Below are 11,703 nucleotides of genomic sequence, written 5' to 3'. Positions count from 1 at the left end.
GTTTCTATATATATAGATATATATGTACACACACACCACACACACACCACATACACACACACACACACAGAGTTTGGCATATACACGCCAAACTGTGTGTGTGTGTGTGTGTGTGTGCGCGCGCGCGTGTGTGTGTAGTTTGGTAGAAACAGGGTCTTGTTGAGTATAGAATATACACACACACACACACACACACACTTAATACTCATAGATATACAATTTGCCATGCATTTTGGTTAATGTACACAAAATCTCTAATTAGAATGGAAATAAGAGAGTAAGTCAGCAAAATAAAAATGCAGAGAAGAAATATAGCCCATTAATTTAGATTATAACAAGAGTAATATTTTATCACTGTAAATACAATAACCAGGCTTGAATATATCTAAGTCAATTGAAACTCAATTTCATCAAATAACTTCAGAACATTGGTCTTTCTATGCCAGATACTATCCTAGGGTTAACTAAGAAGACTTAATGCTAACTTTAAGGTAGTGAGTCATACACTGAATCACTTTACTTATAGGAATTTTTCCATTTGCAAAGGGCAATTCCAATCCTTCATTTTATAACTCATGGCAAAATACACACTCTAATAGTGCTGAAGGGAGTAGAACTGGTAATTTAGTAATATATACTAAAATTGTAAATGCATAAATTCTCCGATCTGAATCTTCTACTAGCAATTTGTCCTAGAGATAAACTTGAAATTGTGTAAAATGCCACTTTACAGACTAACTTACTACAGCACTATTAATAAAAGCAAATTTTTGAAAACAACCTAAATAATTTGGGGACTGGTTGAAGTGTGATAGTTCCATGCAATAAAACTGCATGCAGCCTTAAAAAAAAAAGGCACAGAAAGCACTCTGTCCTGATATGACACCCCACATACACAAATATACTAAAATATAATAAATAAAAAGCCAAGAGCAGGCCAGGTGCAGTGGCTCAGGTCTGTAATCCCAGCACTTTGGGAGGCTGAGGCAGGTGGATCACAAGGTCAAGAGTTTGAGACCAGTCTGACCAACATGGTGAAACCCCATCTCTACTAAAGATGTAAAAATTAACTGGAGGCTGGGCGTGGTGGCTCAAGCCTGTAATCCCAGCACTTTGGGAGGCCAAGGCGGGTGGATCACGAGGTCAAGAGATCGAGACCATCCTGGTCAACACGGTGAAACCCCGTCTCTACTAAAGCTACAAAAAATTAGCTGGGCATGGTGGCGCGTGCCTATAATCCCAGCTACTCAGGAGGCTGAGGCAGGAGAATTGCCTGAACCCAGGAGGTGGAGGTTGCGGTGAGCCAAGATCGCGTCATTGCACTCCAGCCTGGGTAACAAGGGTGAAACTCCGTCCCAAAAAAAAAAAAAAATTAACTGGGCGTAGTGCCACGCGCCTGTAACCCCAGCTACTCAGGAGGCTGAGGCAGGAGAATCTCTTGAACCTGGGAGGCAGGGGTTGCAGTGGACCAAGATCACGCCGTTGCACTCCAGCCTGAGCGACAGAGTGAGGCTCCATCTCAAGAAAAAGAAAAGCCAAGAGCATAAGAATGTACAGTATTCTACGACATGCGTAAAAAGGGGATGGGAAAGGAATAGGTGTATATGTATAGAGATATAATATCTCTAGTACCACAGGCACATTACTTGCCTAGGAAGTGGGATTTGATGGGTAGGCAATACAATAAGAAGAAGATTTTTTATTTTTGAATTTTGAGCTACATAAGTGTACTGGTTGGTTAAAACATTCAGTTTAACCAATGTATAACTTGTATAAAAAACACAGTATTTTAAGATTTATACATCCTATTTAGGATTTATGTATCCTATAGGATTTTACAATTTATACATCATGATACAATATAATCTCAAAAGATTACATTGTAATTAAATACTACAAATTAGTGTAACAACTTTTGCTATTCCTTCTATTAAAATATCCACCAGTCCATCCTTAAATTTATTATTATATAGTCACAGAATAGAGAACCAGAAGGATCTCTGTAAAATCTGAACCTCTAAATTTATAGATAAGAAAACTATGGCATTGGCCAGGCCTGATGGCTTACACCTGTAATCCAAGTACTTTGGGAAGCCAAGGCAGACAGATCACTTGAGGTCAGGAGTTTGAGACCAGCCTGGCCAACATGGTGAAACCCCGTCTCCACTAAAAATACAAAAATTAGCCAGGGATGCTGGTGCATGCCTGTAATCCCAGCTACTGCTCAGGTGTCTGAGGCAGGAGAATTGCTTGAACCCACAAGGCAGAGTGTACAGTGAGCCAAGATCATACCACTGCACTCCAGCTTGTGTGACAGAGACTCTGTCTCGGGGAAAAAAAAAAAAAAAAAAAAGAGAAAAAACTGTGGCCCAAAGCTAAATAACTGCACCAAAAGGACACAATTAGTAGATGGCAAAGTATGGCCTAGGACCTGATTCTAATTCCAATCTGTTCTCATTTATTTATTCTACCCCCAAATGGATTCTTAATTACCACAAGGAGCCAGCAGGTATGGGTCAAGATCCCAGTTGTATCTTGAGAGTACTATGAATGAAAGGCCCGTGTGAGCTGATATCCTACCTCTTGTGGGATACTTTTCAACTCACAGAGGAATCGGAGGGGTAAGGTGTTGCTTCTTCTCAACTGGGTTATGTTTTAGCAAAGTGCCAAGAGTACTTAAAGCCATAGTATAAACATGGGGTGACAAGTGGGGCTTTCTACGTCAGTAATACTAGAAAATTTGAGAAAAATGTTAAGCAACTTAATCAGGTAATTAAAAATTGTTTTTGTATTCAAACAAATACCAATATATTGTGGCACTGAATACAGAATATACATGAATATTTAACATAAACTAGACACCTTCAAAGAAGTCTCATGCTGGTTCCAATTGAGTCTGATGCAAGGGGCTTAGAAGTACACACGTTCACTCTCAAACTCTTAGGAGCCAGGAAAGTTTGAGAACTATTATACCAAGGGAATTAAAATAGCATTCTCAATGGTGGTAGAAAGGGAATAGAGTTAGAGCTACACAGACCTGGACGTGTAGTCTACTCTTGCCACCGTGTGACCTTGGATCAGTTCCTTAATCTTGAACTCAGAGCCTCAGTTTCCTCATCTGTAAAATGTGGTCAATATTACTTAGCTTGTTGTTTTGTTACAAGGATTGAAGATAATATATATAAATAGCCTGGACTCTACAAAGACTATAATAAATGATGGTTACTTGGCAGAATGGATGACTTGAGGTCAGGAGTTCACAAACAGCCTGGCCAACCTAATGAAATCCTGTCTCTACTAAAAATACAAAAAATTAGCCAGATGTAGTGGTGCACCCATAGTCCCAGCTACCTGGGAGGCCAAGGCATGAGAATCGCTTGAATCTGGGAGGTGGAGGTTGCAGTGAGCCGACACTGTGCCACTGCACTCGAGTCTGAAACACAGAGCAGGATCCTTTTTAAAAAATAAATAAATAAAATAAATAAAAATAAATGATGGCTACTTTAACTATCAGAATCTTTGACTGTCTAGCCATTCATCCGGTTTCAATTTGTGAGAACAAGGTAAGGCAGGCAATAGATATTTATAAGCCCTCCCAACCAGCCACATCAAAGAAACAGGCCAATAGGATAAAATTCCCTAACTGATCAGTTTTATACTCACGTATTTCATTTCAAACTTCTTAGCCAACATTTCCACTTCTTGCCTCTCCCGATGTTCATCATTAAATGGGTCTTCTGTGTGAATGAGTTTCTTCTGATTCAAGGTGAATGGGAAAAGAAACGGAAGTATCCATTAGTATTACAACTAGTATTATTGTTTATTATTATGTAACAACCACTTCAATTCTATTTCAAAAAATATGATCTGAAAGGGAATAAACTGAGAATATAGAACATATATTATATAGCTATGTTATTATTCAGATACCACATCTTAATCAATAAGAGACAACTTTTCCTAATACTAACAAGTAAGTCACAAGCATTAAAACTAAAAAAACGTTGGTTCATAGCAAAAAATACGTGCAGTTGTAATGGACCCATATAAACTCCACAGTGGTTTGATGGCTAAGAACTCAACAATCCAAATTGTCTTCACCTCCAAAATGATCATATGGTCACCTCATTCATATCAAGGAAAAAAAATTCCCCGGGAACATTAGCTAATTGTGAAAATCTCACTTATAACTCTAATTTGATATCTTCACTAACAAAGATTAACTGCTCTGATCAGGAAATTCTTCTAAAAGGAGCTCTAGATTATTAATTAGAGTCAACCTTAATCAACTGTCTTTAAGTTAACATTGAGGGTGCATAGCAGCTATCGCTCTCTGTTGAGGTCCAGTATCAACAACCATTACATCACCAATATCTTGTCAATGGATACCCATTCAAGGAATACACGCTACTTTTAAACAAGGCTAGAAAGGTGAAATATCTGCAAAAAGATTACATTAGCATGGCTTTCTTCTGGTAGGAGAGAGTGAAAGTTTATTATAATCCATGATTTAAAACACACACCCAGAGCTAGAAGCCCACATTAGCTATCTATTTATAAAAATAAACAAAAAGAGCAATCACATCCTTAAGTCTTCTATTTTTGTACACAAAAAAAATATATACGTTTTTCAATGCACAAGGACAAAAATACTACTTTTATCCAATTTCAGACAACTGACTATGAAGTTAAAAAAACAAAACTAGATATTTTTATGGAAATAGCATCTTCAGGTAATTAAAAATGAAAGTATACTACAACTGAAATACTGATACAGATTCAGTTGACACTAAAGGGCAAGAAAATGCAGAAAGAAGGAAGATTTGCACTTTGAAATTGAGACACTTAGCCAGGCATGGTGGCTCATGCCTGTAATCCTAGCACTTTGGGAGGCTGAGGCAGGAAAATCGCTTGAACCCAGAGGCAGAAGTTGCAGTGAGCTGAGATTGCACCACAGCACTCCAGCCTGGTGAAAGAGCGAGACTCCGTCTCAAAAATAACACATAAAAAAAAGAAAAAGAAAAAGAAAAAAGAAATTGAGACACTTCATCCTGAATTATAAAGGTTGAGACATAATCAGTCTAAAAATCATGATAGAAAAACGTGGACAAAATGAATACCAAAAAATTCATCACATTTGGGACATTAGAATAAAGCTAGATACTTCTTTAAAGGAGTTACCTTTAGAATCAATTTTTTAAATTATTGTAATAAGTAATAAATTCATAGAATACTTCACCCCAATACAAGTTACCAATGAAAGGCTGGGCACAGTGGTTCATGCCTGTAATTCCAGCACTTGGGGAGGCCGAGAGCAGGTGGGTCACCTATGGTCAGAGTTCAAGACCAGGCTGGCCAGCATGGTGAAACCCCATCTCTACTAAAAATACAAAATTAACCAGGTGTGGTGGCACATGCCTGTAGTCCCAGCTACTCGGGAGGCTGAAACAGGAGAATGACTTGAATCCGGAAGGTGGAGGTTACAGTGAGCCAAGATCGCGCCACTGCACTCCAGCCTGGTCGAGACAGAGCAAGACTTTGTCTCAAAAACAAAACAAAAAAAAAGTTACCAATGAAAAACATAAACATGATCCAAAGGGGAATAAACTAGTAAGAATAAACTAATAAGGAATCCTAGGCACATTAGGGTATAGCCTTAACCAGAGGCCCAGGTTAAGGACAGTGAGCAATCACCACGCCTATTACAAACTGCTCCCCCATGTACTGTGAAGCCCAAATACTTACTACAGTATGACCCATTTTATATGTATAAATATAAACACATCGATCTATATTTTTAATAAGAATCACCTTATATGCCATCCTAAAATATTTTATGTACTTTATGTAGGTATCAAAAGTACAGCTCCTATTTTCTCTTGACAGCCTACAAAAACAAATTTAAGAAAATGGACTCACTTTTATAGTTAAGAAAAAACACCCTCCCCCCAATCAAGACTAAGCTTTTTTGTTTTTTCAGGTTAAAAAAAAATCTGAAAATTATCAACTACCCACATACAAAACTGATGCAGTAATTTTGTCCTTTGATCTTAACTCATCAACACCATTTTCAGGAAAAATGCAAAACATGCAAACAATGAATTACTATGGAATTCTCAAATAGTATAGTTATATTAACACACTATAATCACTTATTTTTCTTTTTACAGTAAACGCTCAATTAATCATGTTCACAAATGAGTGTTCTGGTTAACTGATTTTTCTGGTTTACTAAGAGGTAAACTTTTTCCTGTGTATCCATCATTGCCAAAATTTATTTCTAAAATGCACAACTGCCCTTTAGCTGGAAATGGTGACCAAATTAATCTTTCAGGATAGAGATGATTCCAATGCCTGTCATCACCCTAAACAATCTCAATCACAGCACTGTACTGCATAGAGACATTAAGGTTAAAGGTTTAGCTGACCTGTAGTTTTGTTTTTCATATTTTCCCAACACAAACTTACTTAATTGTGCTTTCTTCATTAGTAAAAAGAGAGCACAGAAAAATCTGATTGTATTTCAGTAAATCAGGGTTTTACTGTTCATTTAGTATTTACATGCACCTTAATATGAAGAGTATCCATATGCAACACATCTTTTTTTTTTTTTTTTTGAGATGGAGTTTCGCTCTTGTTACCCAGGCTGGAGTGCAATGGCGCGATCTCGGCTCACCGCAACCTCCGCCTCCTGGGTTCAGGCAATTCTCCTGCCTCAACCTCCTGAGTAGCTGGGATTACAGGCACGCGCCACCATGCCCAGCTGAATTTTTGTATTTTTAGTAGAGACGGGGTTTCACCATGTTGACCAGGATGGTCTCGGTCTCTTGACCTCGTGATCCACCCGCTTCGGCCTCCCAAAGTGCTGGGATTACAGGCGTAAGCCACGGCGCCCGGCCTTTTTTTTTTTTTTTTTAAATAGCCCCACATCTACCAATTTCAGCATCTGGAGCTAAAATCTTATTTTGTGTTAGATGGCTATTTCAAAAATTTAGAGCCCTTTCTCTTCTAATTCTTCTAATTTTGGGAACCACCAACTTTCCAGACCAATTCTAATGTTTGCATTTGCTTTTTGATGGTCTCTCTTCTAGGATTTCCTTTCATGAAACCATGGCAATTTTACTTAAACATATGTTTTCTATGCTTTCTAGCATAACAAGGGTACTCACTGGCAGCAATCATAGAAAAATGTGGCAAATCTTTGTTGCAAAGGTGATTATATACAATGGATTTTGTTTTGTTCAGAGTAATATGAAAAAGCATATCAGGTTGATATACAATGAGAAAACTGGGCCAACAGACAGCTCCACTATTTAAATAAACAGAAAAATTAAATGGAATTATTCCTCCTTCTCTTATTACATGAAAGTAGTAGTTCTGGTGTTAACAAGTAAGCAAAACTAGGGTGTCAAAATGAACTTTTTTCTTTTTTATGATTAAATGATACACATCTATTATTAATTTATAATTGTGATTACAGCATACACAGGGACATAATAAAGGTCTTTGTATGTCTACTATGACTTAAACTTTACTTCATTTTGGCAGAATCTTCTAAACTATATGAGTTAATTGTAAGAAATTTTGTTTTAGTACGAAATTGTATCACTACGGAAAGAAGTACTAATAAAATTACATACGTTTGTAAAGAGAGAATAATAGTTTTTACCTCATGGAGTTCTCCTGGACTACTAGAAAAACCATGTGCAGTGCTTAGAACTGTGTCTAGCACACAGTAAGAACTCAGTAAAGGTAGTTATTGCCATGTATTTTTACCGAAAGATAATGCTTTCACCGTCAATTTATGAAAATTACAAAAACTGCAAACCAATTTAGATTAGCAGCTTAAATACAATTTGTTTGAAAAATGCTCCAATCCAATATTTTTAATACTCTTTTGGGGAAAAAAGTGACATCACATTTATAAAGAAGAGAGGATAATCAAATGAGTCTAAAGAGCAAAATGTTACTTGGAAGCGACCAAAATGATCTCTACCCTCAAACAATTCATTTTGGTTGAAGACATTTTGTAATGATTTGACCACACAACATTTCTAAATAATGATCAAAACATTAGCTGGCCATGAAGTAAACGAAATCTAATTGTTCAACATGATACTTCATGAGTAAGTGGTCAGTCATTTTGACCATAAAGGTAGTTGAAGGTGAAAACAGAACAAGTGACTTCTGGAGTCCATTAGACCCAAGCTAAAGCAAAAACCTAATAACAGGCATAATTGCTAAGCAACAGAGGAAACTGTTTCCTTTCTTTACTGTTAATCTGTCATTTCCCTTTCTAACTTACTTCCGAAGATCCACCAATCCACAACAATAAAAATTACAATTACCAGCATAACCCCTACCCTTTCTCTATTGTTCACCACTTACATCAAAAGCCTACCTATATATTTTCAATAAACTTTTAAAAATTCAAAGCTGAGATTTTTTTCATCATTCTCCGAATATTACAAAGGCCGAGTACACTATTCTTCTATAAACTCATAATACACTTAAATAATATGACGGGTAGGTGTCAAGTAAAACAAGAGACACCTTCCCATTCAATTACAATATGAACGAACTCCACAAAAAGGAAAGCTAAAAGGGTTTACCAATACCAACGAGAGAAAAATTAGTAACCAGATTAACTAACCCACTTCTCTATTCCTAAAGTGGAATCCTTAGTCTCTGAAAACCTTTAATTATTTTTAAATTCCTTCGATTAAGAAAAATATCACAGGCACGCAAGCACACCTCAGCAGCCACGGCGCCCAGCAAAACAAACAGCGATGAGGATGAGGATGATGCGAGAGGGGTTACACAATCTCTCTGCTTCAGACTGGGGGGCGTGTCCCCCAAGGTTTTCTCTTCCTTTCTACTGGAACCACAGCTGTAGCGCCACAGGGAGAACCCAGCCTGACAGCCTGCAGGGCCCCAGGATTTAGTGTGGGGAGCAGAAAGGAAAGAAGGAAAATCTGAGGTTCCGAAAGGTGCACAAGAAAACAGGCTCGCCGCGGCGTTGGGAGCGAGGGACGGGGGTTTGGGAATTCGGCGCAGCCGGGCGAGAGCCTCGGCCACCGCCGGGAGTGGAGAAAGCAGTGCTCACCGCCCGGTCCACCCCTCCGCCCCGGCCCCCCGCACCCCACCCTCGGGGCGACCCGGACGCGCTCGGTGGGCGTCTCAAGGTGCAAACCAGCTGGGGAAGGCGGCGGGTCCTGAGGCTCCCGGGGTCTGGGGCAGGAGGGAGGAATCTTCTGTACCCGTTGTTCTCCGCACAGCAGCAGCTCCGGGTAACTGAACTCCACGCAGCTCTCGTCGGTGGGGTCCTTGAGCACCAGCTCCAGGCGCACAGTCTCTCTCCGCGGCCGCGGCGGCAGCTCACCCCGGGAAGCCGACTCCCGCGGCGGGGGCGGCTGCAAGGGCAGCGGTGGGAGCGGCGGCGGCGGCTCGGGCCGCGGGGGCTCCCGCTGCAGCGACATGGGCGGCTCGGCGCGGCTGACCTCGCGCTGGGGGAGCGGCTTCTCCCGCGGCGGGGGCTGCGCGTCGGAGCGGGGGGCAGGCTCCCGCGGGGCCGGCGGCTCCGCCCGGGCCGGCTCGCGGTACGGCTGCGGCTCCAGCTGGGGGGGCTCGCGGGGGTACTCGGGCTCGCGCTCGGGCCCTGGGTACTCGGCCTCGCGCCGCCGCACCGGTGACAAGCTAATGAACGCTACTCTGCGCGGCTCCGCCATCCCCACTGTTCTGGCCCTCTGCTTTCGCTCGAGCCGGCGCTCGCTTCTACGCCGCGCTGCGTGCCTCCCCGCCCTTCCTCTTGCTCTCCGTCGCTTTTCTTCCCTCCACCACCCTCAGCCGTTTCCGCCGACGCCACGGTGAGTGCGGACCGTGCCCCCTTCCCCGCTACTACGTTCTGATGGGATTCACCGCCATCGCCAGGGTCGCCGTGGCCGCCATGTTGGATCCCCCACATAAATAGAAGCAGGCCGCTGAGCGGGCGCATGCGCACAGAGGAGACGCTCGCGTCCACTGTCGTGGCTGTTGCTCAGTTTTCCTCTTTCCCTCCCAACAGTCTGGAGTCCAGACAGGTCGGCGGAAGTGACGACATGGCTCGGCCTGTTTCCTTGGAAACGGAGACGCCGTCTGCACCCTTCCTCAAAGGGAGGGTTCTGGGGTTTCCCGAGTAGCTTCTTATTCGCACCCGGAAACCAGAGGCGCTCCTGGAGCTTCCCGGGATGAGCGTTGGGATGCGCCTGAGACCGACCTAGTCATGGCGCAGGGTCTCCCGCGCTGGGTTCAAGGGAGTTGAGGTTGTCAGCTGATTATTCAAAGCGGACCTTGGGCAAGGGTAGGGGGACGCGCTGACCGTTGTGTCTGCCCGCGCAGTGTCCCCGTAGCCTTAAATATCCAGGGAAGAAAGGAATTGCCCAGCTTCAGTCCGACTACCCCCAGCGGCTTCCCTCCCGAAAGCGCAGGCCTCCGCTTCCTAGAACTACTCTGGTTTCCCTCGCCCGGCCGCGGTGAGCGTTGGGTCGGGGCAGGGTCATTAAATGTTCAATAATGCTTTGCAGTTGGAAAATTAACAAGCAGATGAAGAGTTCTAGGTTCATTCATAAGACCGAAACTGTTGAAATCAGTAGAAAACGTCTTAAGAGAGTTTGGTGGTATTTTAGGAAACATACTTATGAAAAAATGCTAAAGGACACATTTCAGGATGGGGAAGGAATTGATTGGGCACGCCCGGTAGGCTCACTTGTAATTACTTAATTGAAAGTCGGGTTTAAAAGGATGAGAATTATTGGCCATTTTAATCCATTGAATAAAAAGTAAATCTGAGGACTGGCCCTTCATATCCTGAAGGGAATCCAAGCCTTCTGTTAATTGCATTAACTGGATTAACTTTTTTTTTTTTTTTGGTGTACTCTTGTTGCACAGGCTGGAGTGCAATGGCAGGATCTCGACTCAGTGCAACCTCCCCCTTCCAGGTTCAAGTGATTCTCCTGTCTCAGCCTCCCAAGTACCTGGAATTACAGGGGCCCGCCACCACACCCGGCTAATTTTTGTATTTTTAGTAGAGACGGGGTTTCGTCGTGTTGGCCAAGCTGATCTCAAACTCCTGACCTCAGGTGATTCATCTGTCTCAGCCTCCCAAAGTGCTGGGATTACAGGCATGAACCACCGCGTCCGCCCTGCTTGGATTAACTACTGAGAGTTCATTAAGTCACTGTGACGTCATAGACAAATTCTGAGCGGTTCCTTTTTTCCTCACTGTTACTTTCCCTACTTGGACTAATACGGTGATGAAATCTGTGATTCCAAAGGTCTCTCCCAGCTCTAAAACCCTATCTTTTCTCCTCGGCACCATGTTTTACCTCCATTATCTCCACAGTTGCTCCTTTTCTGATTCCAAATTCAGGTCTCATTTTTGGATTGTCTTAGTGATACTTAAATAACCTTTTTGCCTTCAGTCTCTATTCCTGTCAGTCCTGAGATTGGATCATATTAATGTCTCTAAAAGAGTTATTATTATATTGTTCTCTGTCCTGGCAGAGAACTTACCTACAAGCTGAGTTTTATGTATGTATACTCATATTCAATATCCTCCACAATTTAGCTCAGAGACTGCAAACTGGTAGTGTGCACCTTCTTCTGCAGGTATGTTACTTATCCAACATTATCTTCTAACTTCTTTTTTTTTTTTTTTTTTTTTTT

The 11,703-nt window shown here is 41.8% G+C and overlaps 1 protein-coding gene across 5 annotated transcripts in view; it reads right to left on the bottom strand.

Annotated features, from left to right (window-relative positions):
• Window positions 1-10,048, bottom strand: part of UBN2 (ubinuclein 2) — a 102,625-nt gene extending 92,577 nt beyond the window's left edge. For 2 of the 5 annotated variants that reach the window (XM_017499726.2, XM_017499729.2), the window contains exons 1-2: window positions 9,261-10,047; window positions 3,664-3,756 (exon numbers count right to left, since the gene is read on the bottom strand). In XM_017499726.2, the coding sequence (XP_017355215.1) occupies window positions 3,664-3,756; window positions 9,261-9,728 (561 nt within the window). In that variant the 5' untranslated portion in view covers window positions 9,729-10,047. Of the gene's footprint in view, window positions 1-3,663; window positions 3,757-9,260 lie in introns of all 5 variants that reach the window. The other 3 variants (XM_017499731.2, XM_017499727.2, XM_037728249.1) reach the window with 3 other exon arrangements.
• Between the last annotated feature and the right edge of the window lie 1,655 nt (window positions 10,049-11,703).

The sequence above is a fragment of the Cebus imitator genome, unplaced genomic scaffold, assembly GCF_001604975.1.
Source record: "Cebus imitator isolate Cc_AM_T3 unplaced genomic scaffold, Cebus_imitator-1.0 Scaffold260, whole genome shotgun sequence".
Taxonomy (NCBI): Eukaryota; Metazoa; Chordata; class Mammalia; order Primates; family Cebidae; genus Cebus; species Cebus imitator.
Note: the sequence above shows the minus strand (reverse complement) of the source record. Positions and strands in the feature narration are given on the sequence as shown.